Source organism: Bufo bufo, chromosome 1 (genome assembly GCF_905171765.1).
Source record: "Bufo bufo chromosome 1, aBufBuf1.1, whole genome shotgun sequence".
NCBI lineage: Eukaryota > Metazoa > Chordata > Amphibia > Anura > Bufonidae > Bufo > Bufo bufo.
Window position 1 is genome coordinate 650,411,268 of NC_053389.1, and position 12,983 is coordinate 650,424,250.

Consider the following 12,983-nt stretch of genomic DNA (forward strand, 5'->3'; position numbering starts at 1 on the left):
ACATGTAATGTGGCCTTCAGGCTGTTTGATGCCCAGTACAGTTTTTTTTAAAAGGCCAAAATCAATATTCTGTCCTCCTTCCTTCTCACGCCAGCTGGGACATGAGCAGAAGAGCTATTTAAATCCTCTGGAATAAAAACTATAGGAAGCCACAGGACTGTTCTTACCCAAAGATACATTGTCATTAGCAGTAGTCTCATAAAATATCTCTTCGGCTTGAACTCCTCCATGGACCAAAACTCCATTCTGTATAAACATTTTCATGACTCATAGATTTCCCAGACATTAGCATGACAAATTTTATCTACGTTACATTTAGCTGCTAATGAATTAATCATTAAAAGTTAAATTAGTCAAAATAGACTGAAATGTATAACATTTTCTTCATCAATTCATCAACACATGATTGGTGGCCACCACTGTACTACAACTCTAGTCTCATGTTCTTACTAATAAAGAAAGCCTTTAAATTGCTACATATATCTGAATATATCTCTGAACTCCCATTAGGGTTCTGTTTTGAAGCATACAGTCATGGCCGTAAATGTTGGCACCCCTGAAATTTTTCAAGAAAATGAAGTATTTCTCACAGAAAAAAAAGTATTGCAGTAACACATGTTTCGCTATACACATGTTTATTCCCTTTGTGTGTATTGGAAGAAAGCCAAAAAAGGGAGGAAAAAAAGCAAATTGGACATAATGTCACACCAAACTCCAAAAATGGGCTGGACAAAATTATTGGCACCCTTAACTTAATATTTGGTTGCACACCCTTTGGAAAAAATAACTGAAATCAGTCAATTCCTATAGCCATCAATAAGCTTCTGACACCTTTCACCTGGAATTTTGGACCACTCTTCCTTAGCAAACTGCTCCAAGTCTCTCTTATTGGAAGGGCGCCTTTTCCCAACAGCAATTTTAAGATCTCTCCAAGTGTTTCAATGGGATTTAGATCTGGACTCATTGCTGGCCACTTCAGATCTCTCCAGCGCTTTGTTGCCATCCATTTCTAGCTGCTTTTTGACGTATGTTTGGGGTAATTGTCCTGCTGGAAGACCCAATATCTCGGATGCAAACGCAGCTTTCTGACACTGGGCTCTACAGTGCGACCCAAAATCCGTTTTGGTAATCCTCAGATTTCATGATGCCTCACACACATCCAAATGTAGTAAAGAAATCCCAGCGGGCGTAAAATTTTCAATTGATGTATCCTTTATTTCATCATAGCAATAGTGCAACAATGTAACAATGGACGCGTTTCGGCCCGTCCAGCCTTCGTCCAGCTGGACGGGCTGAAACGTGTCCATTGTTACATTGTTGCACTATTGCTATGATGAAATAAAGGATACATCAATTGAAGATTTTACGCCCGCTGGGATTTCTTTACTACATTCGAGGATTTTCCTTTCCCGTCCGGACGTCCTGTGGGGTTGAAGTGCTGACCGCTTTACTACATATCACACACATTCAAGGCACCCAGTGTCAGAGGCAGCAAAACAACCCCAAAACATCAATGAACCTCCACCATATTTCACTGTAGTTACTGTGTTCTTTTCTTTGTAGGCCTCATTGCATTTTCGGGAAACAGTAGAATGATGTGCTTTACCAAAAAGCTCTATCTTGGTCTCATCTGTCCACAAGACGTTTTCCCAGAAGGATTTTGGCTTACTCAAGTTCATTTTTGCAAAAATGTAGTCTTGCTTTTTTATGTCTCTGTGTCAGCAGTGGGGTCCTCCTGGGTCTCCTGCCATAGCGTTTCATTTCATTTAAATGTCGACGGATAGTTCGCGCTGACAATGATGCTCCCTGAGCCTGCAGGACAGCTTGAATATCTTTGGAACTTGTTTGGGGCTTCTTATCCACCATCCAGACTATCCTGCGTTGACACTTTTCATCAATTTTTCTCTTCCGTCCAGGGACATTAGCTACAGTGCCATGGGTTGCAAACTTCTTGATAATGTTGCGCACTGTGGACAGAGGCAAATCTAGATCTCTGGAGATGGACTTGTAACCTTGAGATTGTTGATATTTTTCCACAATTTTGGTTCTCAAGTCCTCAGACAGTTCTCTTCTCCTCTTTCTGTTGTCCATGCTCAGTGTGGCGCACACAGACACACAATGCAAAGACTAAGTGAACTTCTCTCCTTTTTATCTGCTTTCATGTGTGATTTTCATATTGCGCACACCTTGCCCCAGGTGTGTTTTAAAAGAGCATCACATGCTTGAAACTATTTATTTATCCACAATTTTGAAAGGGTGCCAATAATTTTGTCCAGCCCATTTTTGGAGTTTGGTGTGACACTATGTCCAATTAGCTTTTTTTCCTCCCTTTTTTGGTTTTGTTCCAATACAAACAAAGGGAATAAACATGTGTATCGCAAAACATGTGTTACTGCAATACTTTTCTGTGAGAAATACTTCATTTTCTTGAAAAATCTCAGGGGTGCCAACATTTACGGCCATGACTGTATACAGTATGCAATTGAAGGTATCTTTCAGACTGATTGACTTAGATGCCCATGTGGCCATGGCAGTTACAATTCTATTCAGCACTTACGTGCCATGAGGGCATCCATGTAGTGCCTCCCAGCCAGTCAGGCCAAGAGGCATCATTATTTGCACAGAATGTATGCTTTGAACTTTTGACCCAAATGGGGATTTTCAAAAACATCTACTGATGTGAACTAGCTGCTCAAAGGGTACAGTGAGGTCGTAATCCATTATGACCAGCTGTGGTCAAAAACCACGCTGCCAATTAGACCGCAGCAGCATGATATTTAACTAATGTGGACAGTACTGTATAAAATTGCGGCACACAGTATTTTTCCAGCGCCACGTACTACAGGGAGCCAGCTACAGATTAAGACCGCTGAAGAAGGCCCTGATAGGCCAAAACGTCCGGTCGCCATACTGATTTATACATGCCTGCTTTATATACTCTGTAACTGCACTGGATCATGATGATCATACTGTATGATGATACAAGATTAAAATCTAACAGCAAAGAAAAATACTGTGTGCCGCAATTTTCTACTATTTGATTACGACTAACAAGTCCTTGCTGGCACCAGCAATAATGGTGTGCGGTACTCCAAATTTAACAGACCGCACTGTATAGGCAGTCTGAATTCTTCATGGCTGCGCGGTATTGAAGGTTGCACGGTTCTTGATTGCAGCTGGCTGCGACCCAACAGGATCACAACTGAGCCCTGAGATCATACCCTTGAAGGTATCATTGGGTGATATACCCCTTTAAATGTATAATCTTAGTGTTTCTTTTTATTTAAATATGCAAATTTATATGATCATTTCATGGACAAAGCCCCTAAATTTCACGTTCCCACATCCATCATTTTTTTTGTCAATTCTCTTATTATTTTTATAAAGAAAGTCAATTTTTTTTAAATAACATACAGATTTAATCTACTAATCTCATTGGTAGGGCTATCCCTACTTGTACAGTATCTAAATGTGTTATAGTGTCAAAAAAATATTTTCTCTGTATATTATAATGCCCCTTTTCTATATACTGGTGAAAAAATGAACAAGTAATATTATAGAAAAGTTAGTTATTGCATAAAAAATTTTTTAACTACCGGTACATAAGGTAATTCTTAACATTTGAGCTTTTAAAAGGGGGAACCCACACGTCAAATTTTCAACTGAAATTTTTATGGCTGAAAATTTGTTCAAAGCATCTAAATGGTTATTTCTGCTACTTGTGCATATATTTCTGTAAGCCCATCCAGATAAATAGAACAGTTCAACAAATCTGCCGCATGTGAATTTACCCTGGGTACGTTCAAGGTTTGCTAACTAAAGTATGCAAATATCCTTTCTGAAAACAGAAGAGTTTTCCTATAAATGTGCTTAAGTATTTAGACTTTTGAGTCTAAGTTGGCAACTTGTGCTGTTTGCACAGCATGATGGTACGTGGAAAAAAGAAATAATATCCTTAATTGGACCACAGGGGGATTGTAGTATTTGAGAGCACAGACCTCAAATGATTTTCAACTATTTAGTTGAGTGCTTGAAAGATGGTGGCTTATTTGCTATACTCTCCTGACACCTTTGACAGAATGGTCAAGAATATCTATAGTTCGAGCCAGTGGGTTACCGTTAATTTTACGTTAAATTTACAGCTATGTACTACAGTAATACTTTGGGCTTTATGCTAGGCGAGGGTTAATATATAGACATATGAGTAGCAGCCTCATCCTGCAATAGAAGTTGTCTCAGAGTTCCAATATAAATCTCTCCACTCTCTACTACTAAAAGTCAAATTTTGAAGAAAAAAAATCATTTTCCTCCAAAAAATACCACACATATTGTATGCCATTCAATGTTTTAGAAGAAGCATGAAAATTACTGGCTCAGTCACATTTGACCACGTTATGTCTGCATAGAGATAGGTCTCATGCTGAGAGAATGAGTGCTATCTACAGCAAAGACTGTAAATGCTTTAGAACAATATTATAAATGTCTCTATTCATGGTTTGCTTTCTGGCATTTATCTTTTTGAACACAGGAGGGCAGTGCTTATGTTCCTGCATTGTTTTGTTTTTTTCACATGTCCATAAAGGCTATTTTGACTAGGGCAAGGCATGTGCCTTCTGCTGTAAGTGCAATTTTTTTACCCAAATGTGGCAAGTTTAAAGCAGAGTGCATAGATTGAAAATTGATAATGTGCATAAGGGCATGCGTTTACTTGTTTGCAAGATTCAGATGGTTGAGCAGTGTGCGTGAATCGATGAATCTGCACCTGCCTTCACATGCAAGATTTTGCTTTTTCAGAGTGATGTTGAGTAGAGTATTTAGAAGTATAACTTAATTGCAATTCGTGTTTTTTTTTTGTGTCCCTAATTAATGTTTTTGCTTTTTTTTGTGAGCTTTAAAATGTATTGATCAGGTGTATACATTTCTATTGAATTCACAGAAAAGGGTAAAGTATCGTTAAAATTGAATTTTAATACATATGGTATACAAATCTCGAGTGCTAAATAAACTTCAATAAACTCCTATTGTGTACATAATGGCACTATGAACTGTAGTAAGACATCCACCTAAATAATGTCCCTCAAGTCCATCCCAGTGCATTTTATTAGCCATATGGGCAGACTCGTCACTACTCATTAAACAAAAAAAATTATAGGGGTTGTCCAGATGTAAAAGATATAAACAAGTCATACTCACCTTACTGGTACTCCTCTGCCCCTTTTTCAACACGTTCTTCTACTTCCCAGTTCTTAAATGACCACTCAGCCAATCACTGGCTGAGGCAGATAAACATGGCAGTCACTGACTGGCTGAACAGTCATTTCCTGCATGTTAAGAGGGACCAGAAAGTGAAGGCCAGTAGGGCAAGGTAAGTATGACTAATTCTATTATTTTACACCCCTGTGAAAATTTTAATCGGCTTGTAAATCCCTTTAAATGTGACTTGAGAAATGCTACACAATGTATCTGGAGCGTTAAAGGGGTTGTGTAACGATTTCTATTGATGACCTATTCTCAGGATAAAAACAAAAACAAGATTATGACCAGCGTCTTCTCTTGTGCAAGTTTATTCCCGATCAGCACAGCAAACAGGCAACGTTTCGGCTTAACACAAGCCTTTCTCAAGCCATGGCGCTTCCAGAAGGTGGCACATTGGTGCTGTCCTTGAAATAGAATTTTCCCATTCTCAGGATAAGTCATCAATATCTGATTGGCTTTCCAACACTACTGACTCCCCCCAACCCCGCCCACTGATCAGCTGTTTGACAAGGAGGCAGTGCTCCATGTGAGCGCTGCTTCCTGGTCATTACACTATGCGTCGTCTCCTGTTGAGTGGTGCCGTAATATAATTAAAAGTACTCGCTCCATTCAAGTGAGTGGAGTGTAAATACTTATCATTACACTGTTCTTCTGAGACGGGCAGTGTAATGAAGAGGAAGTAGTGCTTACATGGAACTCCACCTCCTCTTCAAACAGCTGATCGGCAGGGGGTGTGGGGTGTCAGACCCCCGCCAATCTGATATTGAAGACATCCTGATTATAGGTAATCAATCAATATAAATTGCTGCACAATGCCTTTAAGTCAGCTGGTTAGTTAGAGGGGGCAAATTCAAGTCCCTAAAATACAACAGGCCCTTATGTCCATGGGTAGATTCAATCCATATCAATGACCCGAGCAACTAATAGGCTTCATTAAAAAAAATGATTTTATAGGGCGTAGTGATTTGAGTGTTTTCTGTGACCAACGACAAAGTCGTTTGAACATTGGCTTTTGTTAATTAATGTGCATTCATATATAATCGTCAGGTTATATGCAGAGTACAACATTGCCTGATTCATATACATTGTGTGCAAGTGTATACTTTTAAGTTTGATATAAAATACTCTAATCATACGTACTTATGCAGTCATTTATCAAACTGGTGTAAAGTAGAACTGGCTTAGCTGCCCATAGCAACCAGTCAGATTCCACCTTTTATTTTTTTTGGAAAATGAAAGGAGGAATCTAGTTGCTGTGAGCAACTAAGCCAGTTCTACTTTACACCATTTTGATAAATGACCCCGTGTTTTTCTAATGTATAATCACCGTAAAAAAAATGCCCCCAAATACATACAACCTGTACATTTAAGTAGAGCAAACATCTGCAGATTATAATCGAGGAGGGCTGACCAGATTGCGTAGGGCATGACAGCTGATGACGACCAACCTTCTTTCTGTAGAGATTTTACATAGATTTTCAGTGGAAGAATTTGTTTCTTTTCTCCTGATGGTTATTCATGGTCAGCTAAATGCTTCGATCATTACATTAAATAGCATCATCACACAATCACTTTTAGTTTTTAATTAATTTAATTTACATGACACACTACAAAACTGACCTATTATTAAGATGACTGCTACATAAGATAGAATTTATGCTTCAGGTTTAAGTATGACTGACTCATTTTGAAGAATGTTTTAATCTCTACTAAGACTTACCTGTGTTCAGAAGGCTAAAAATAAGTTAGCCCAGCTGAGCCAGGATTTTATTTTCATAGATGGTGATAATGAGTATTTTCTATGCACCTTTGACAACATGTATTGACGGTTAAACAATAAGGTTGGAGGGATTAAAAATTTAGCTTGAATAATGCCTGTTGGGTTGTCTTTAAGTCTATGCCTATGACCTTCATAGCTATATGTTTCAATGCATGAATTTCTTTTATGACAGGGACTTTAGAACGTCATGAAACAGGTGAAATAGCAAAAGCGATCCTTACAGCTTGTGATGATTTTGCCACTAATGTAAAGGACTCCATGATGACCACTTTCCATGAGACTCCACGACACAGTAAAGCAACTTTCAAGTCGTCAAGTTCTAACAAACTTGGAGCCCTATCTCATAATCTAATGCATCTTCCCGAGAAGTCATCGAATAAAGTAAGAAAACAGTATATTTATCATTATATACAGTTATTGTTATAAAATGATATATACAATTTAGATTAAATGATTATATGTACTTTATATAGAATTACAGGCTTGCAGGGAGCCTTCATTGTAGGGATTTTCCAAACTTTCCAAACTTTTTTGGCATAAATCCCTTGACGGTCCAATGCAGAGGTTCCATTGTCCTCTTAGAGTATTTATTTACTTGGCCTTATTGATCACTATGGCAACTACTGCATCAGTGATGTTAGTATGTACAGTATAGAATTGCTGCAACAGTCATGTATTAAACATGTCTGTTCATGTATTGAACCATAAAAGTGGGAGAGAGTAGAGACCTTTAATTTGGAAAGTGACTATGCACCATGTGCAAATTTTATTTTAGCCACTATATATATATATATATATATATATATATATATATTCTGGGATTTGGGTGCCCACCTATCCCTTGGTTGAATTTGATGGACGTATGTCTTTTTTCAACCGTATCAACTATGTAATATACATGCTGTTTCATGTATAATACATTTGATTGTATCTCATGTTGAAAATTATTTAGACATATTGGGGCAGATTTACAATCACAGGGGCTCAAGCTGGATGATACATCTTGTCTAACTCTAGACCAACTGGTTGATTTACTTTGAGACAGAATTTCTCTCTAGGATTGTTATGGAATTTTGGCACAAAGGGTACATCTTAGGCCATGCAGTCACGGATGTAGTAGGGGAGAACACCAAAAGACAACAAGAAGGAAGGGAAAAGACACTAGGCCTCACCGCTAGGGAAGGAAAAGGGTCACCACCTATAAAACCCTGCTCCTGGCCCTAGCTCCTATCCGTATGGGCACCTCTTGATGGTAGAGATGCCCATACACAAGAAAATAGAAAACCCTGGTGGCCCTCGGATGCCCTAATGGTAATGACAGGGCAGAGACAACCCGCTCTTTCCCTGGTGAAGGAACCAGCGTCTCGCTGAGGCCTAGTAAACAACAAGGGTGGGGGGGGGAATACAAAATACAACAAGCGGAACACTTAACTTCTGAGGCTGGAGGATGATGGATGATGGATGAACAGGACTTCAACTAGAACCACACTCCAGCTCTTCCAAAAACCAAATGAAGCTATCCAGAGCAAGGAGTGATGGGTAAAGTCAGACTAAATAGGGGGGGTAAAGGTCACATGATCCACACCTGAACAGGAGGTGTGGACATACAAGCAACACACAGACAAAGTGAAACCAAAACCAAAAGAGGCTGTCAGATCACTAATGTGCAGATAATCTTTCAGACCTTCTAAAACCTGTCACCGGTGTGACAGTACCCCCCCTTCTACGGGTGACCTCCGGGCACCCAGGACCGACCTTATCAGGATAAGCTCTGTGGAATGCTCTCACCAGACGACTAGCATTAACATCGGTCGCTGGAACCCACATCCTCTCCTCTGGTCCGTACCCTCTCCAATGAACGAGATACTGGAGGGATCTCTGGAGAACTCGGAGTCCACAATCCTGCTGAAATTCTAAATTGCCCTCCACCATGACAGGAGCGGGAGGCAAGGAGGACGGCTCAACAGGTTCAACACATTTCTTTAACAACGATTTATGGAAAAAGTTATGGATTTTCAATGCCTGAGGAAGTTCAAGACGGAAGGCTACAGGGTTAACAATGGCAGTGATCTTATATGGACCAATAAATCTTGGTCCCAACTTCCAAGAAGGTACCTTAAGTTTAATGTTTCTTGTAGACAGCCACACAGAATCACCCATTCTCAGGTCCGGACCACTCATATGTTTCCTGTCAGCCGCACGCTTATACCTGTTGCCCATCTTTTCCAGGTTATTTTGGATTTTCCGCCAAATAGAAGACAAAGAAGAGGGAAATCGTTCCTCCTCAGGAATGCCAGAATTATGAGCACCAGAAAATGTACCAAACTCTGGATGAAACCCATATGCCCCAAAAAACGTCGACTTAACAGTGGATTCCTGTCTACGGTTATTTATAGCAAACTCAGCTAACGACAAAAATGAAGACCACTCTTCCTGATTCTCTGAAACAAAACATCTCAAGTAAGTCTCCAGATTCTGATTAGTGCGCTCCATCTGTCCGTTCGACTGAGGATGAAAAGCCGAAGAGAAGGACAATTGTACACCCAGACGAGTACAGAACGCTCTCCAGAAACAAACTGAGTCCCTCTATTGGACACCACATCAGAGGGAATGCCATGTAGTTTCACGATGTTGTCGACAAACACCTGCGCAAGAGTTTTAGCATTGGGTAGACTAGGTAATGCAATAAAGTGTGCCATTTTACAAAAACGATCGACAACCACCTGAATCACGGTCTTTCCCGAATAATTCGGTAAATCCGTGATAAAATCCATGGACAAATGGGTCCAAGGTCAGGATGGGATGGGCAATGGAAGCAGAGATCCGGAAGGCCGAGTATGTGTCACCTTAGCACGTGCACAGGTACCACAGGCTGACACATAGTCCTCAATACACTTACGCAACCCCGGCCACCAGAATCTGTGAGAGATGAGATCGACAGTCGATCTACTCCCAGGGTGTCCAGCAAGCACTGTACAGTGATGTTCCTTGAACACCTTGTGACGTAATTCGGAGGGAACAAACAACTTTCCCTGAGGACAAGAGTTCGGAGCATCCTCCTGTGCCTCCAACACCCTTGCCTCGAGATCAGGATAAAGAGCGGATAAAACCACCCCTTCAGATAAAATGGGACTAGGGTCAATAGACTCACCCCCCCAGGAAAGCTACGTGACAAAGCATCCGCCTTGACTTTCTTAACCCCAGGGCGGTAAGTGACGATGAAGTTAAATCTGGTGAAAAACAATGACCATCTGGCCTGCCTTGGTTTCAGTCGCTTAGCCGACTCCAAGTAGGCCAGATTCTTGTGATCCGTAATTACCGTAATAGGATGAATTGCTCCTTCCAACCAATGCCGCCATTCCTCGAACACCAACTTAATGGCCAGCAATTCCCTATTCCCCACATCATAATTCTTTTCAGCAGTCGAGAGTTTTTTAGAGAAAAATGCACATGGGCGCCATTTACTGGGTGAAGGACCCTGCGACAATATTGCTCCTACCTCTACCTCAGACGCGTCAACCTCAACAATAAATGGCTGGGACACGTCTAGTTGCACCAGAATAGGGGCCGAAGCAAAACATTCTTTCACAGCAGAAAAGGCCTGTAATGCCGCATCAGACCAGATAGAAATATCAGCACCCTTCCTAGTCATGTCTGTTAAAGGTTTAACCACCGATGAATAGTTCAAAATAAATTTATGGTAGTAGTTGGTAAACCCCAAAAACCGCATAAGCGCTTTCAGATTTTCGGGTCGATCCCAGTCCAACACGGCACAGACCTTCTCAGGATCCATACGAAAACCTGAGGATGAGAGCAGGTAACCCAGAAATTGCACTTCCTGTACAGCAAGGGACACAGGATTTTCATGAAAAGCCAATGCGTCCTGCAGTCTCTCAGAGAGACCCTGGCAGAATTGGCTATGGAGAGCAGAATCGTTCCACTCTGTATCCGTAGCCCATCTCCTAAATTCAGAGCAATAGGTCTCCGCAGAACGTTCTCCCTGCCGCAAACCCCGTAACTTGGTCTCGGCCTGAGAGATCTGATCCGGGTCATCATAGATAAGACGCAAGGCTCTAAAAAATTTATCTACCGACCGAAGGGACGGTGATCCGATTGGCAGAGAAAAAGCCCAAGATTGGGCGTCCTCTTTAAGCAATGAAATAATCATGCCCACACGTTGACACTCATCACCAGAAGAGTATGGACGCAGCCTAAAGCATAATTTACATGACTCCCTGAACCGGATAAAATTGTCAATACCCCCGGAAAACCTGTCCAGGAGAGCTACCTTCGGTTCAGGGCAGGCCTGGACCCACCACCGGAACCAGCAGCCTGTGGACTCTGAATCTGCAAAACCATCGCACGGAGGTCTGCTACCTCCAAAGTCAGATTCTGCAGCTGTTCGTCCAGTGCACTCATAGCATCCATAGCTGCACAGATCAGAACAAAAAATGGCGGTATGGGCTCTGGATAATGTCACAAATGTAGTAGGGGAGAACACCAAAAGACAACAAGAAGGAAGGGAAAAGACACTAGGCCTCACCGCTAGGGAAGGAAAAGGGTCACCACCTATAAAACCCTGCTCCTGGCCCTAACTCCTATCCGTATGGGCACCTCTCGATGGTAGAGATGCCCATATACAGGAACCTAGAAAACCCTGGTGACCCTCGATGCCCTAATGGTAATGACAGGGCAGAGACAACCCGCTCTTTCCCTGGTGAAGGAACCAGCGTCTCGCTGAGGCCTAGTAAACAACAAGGGTGGGGGGATACAAAATATAACAAGCGGAACACTTAACTTCTGAGGCTGGAGGATGATGGATGATGGATGAACAGGACTTCAACTAGAACCACACTCCAACTCTTCCAAAAACCAAATGAAGCTATCCAGAGCAAGGAGTGATGGTAAAGTCAGACTAAATAGGGGGAGGTAAAGGTCACATGATCCACACCTGAACAGGGGGTGTGGACATACAAGCAACACACAGACAAAGTGAAACCAAAACCAAAAGAGGCTGTCAGATCACTAATGTGCAGATAATCTTTCAGACCTTCTAAAACCTGTCACTGGTGTGACACATGCCCCCTTTTCATATTTCCACTTTTTGGAGTAATATACAGTACTCCAAAATTTATGTTCACTCACATAGTGCTAAAGCACCACTATTATATCCACACGTTTTCTACCATTTCATTATGGGCACCTACCGAAGATCATATGATCCCTGTATGACCAACAGGCAAGCCACTGCTCTCGGGTATTGATAGGATGTTAGTTTTTCTAGTGTGGTTGACTTGCAGCAGGATTACATCATCACTTATCAAATCCCCCCTAGCAAATCCCTCCCTTCCCCGCCAAGCTTAATCCTCCAAATATTAAGTATTTCAAATGATATAATTTCTGCCTCATTTAAGAGACCAGAAGACTAGAGAGCATTTATAGAAAAATGTAATTAGTGCTGATTTATGAAGACAGTTTTAGACTTTGTTTGCAAATGGTGGATGAGCTATGATGTTTGTTGAGATTTTGTACAAATTCTAGCACAAAGCTATGGTTGTAATAAAATGATTCAACTGTAATGTATGAACCCAGCCTAAGGCAATTGCATTAAGAGTTTTCACACAGTGCAGCTATGTTTTGATATATTTATAGCTACTTTCACACTAGTTTTTTGCTGATCCATCATGGATCTGCAAAAACACTTCCGTTACAATAATATAACCGCATGCATCCGTCATGAACGGATCCGGTTGTATTATGTCTTCTATAGCCATGACGGATCCGTCTTGAGCACCATTGAAAGTCAATAGGGGACAGATCCGTTTTCTATTGTGTCAGAGAAAACGGATTTGTCCCCATTGACTTACATTGTGTGCCAGGACTGATCCGTTTGGCTCCGCTTCGTCAGGCATACAGCAAAACGCTGCAGGCAGCGTTTTGGTGTCCG

The 12,983-nt window shown here is 41.2% G+C and overlaps 1 protein-coding gene across 4 annotated transcripts in view; it reads left to right on the forward strand.

The window, feature by feature from the left end:
- Positions 1-12,983, forward strand: part of WDR72 (WD repeat domain 72) — a 474,126-nt gene that overhangs the window by 160,396 nt on the left and 300,747 nt on the right. For all 4 annotated transcript variants that reach the window (XM_040413935.1, XM_040413933.1, XM_040413934.1 and 1 more), the window contains exon 14: positions 7,209-7,417. In XM_040413935.1, the coding sequence (XP_040269869.1) occupies positions 7,209-7,417 (209 nt within the window). The remainder of the gene's footprint in view (positions 1-7,208; positions 7,418-12,983) is intronic.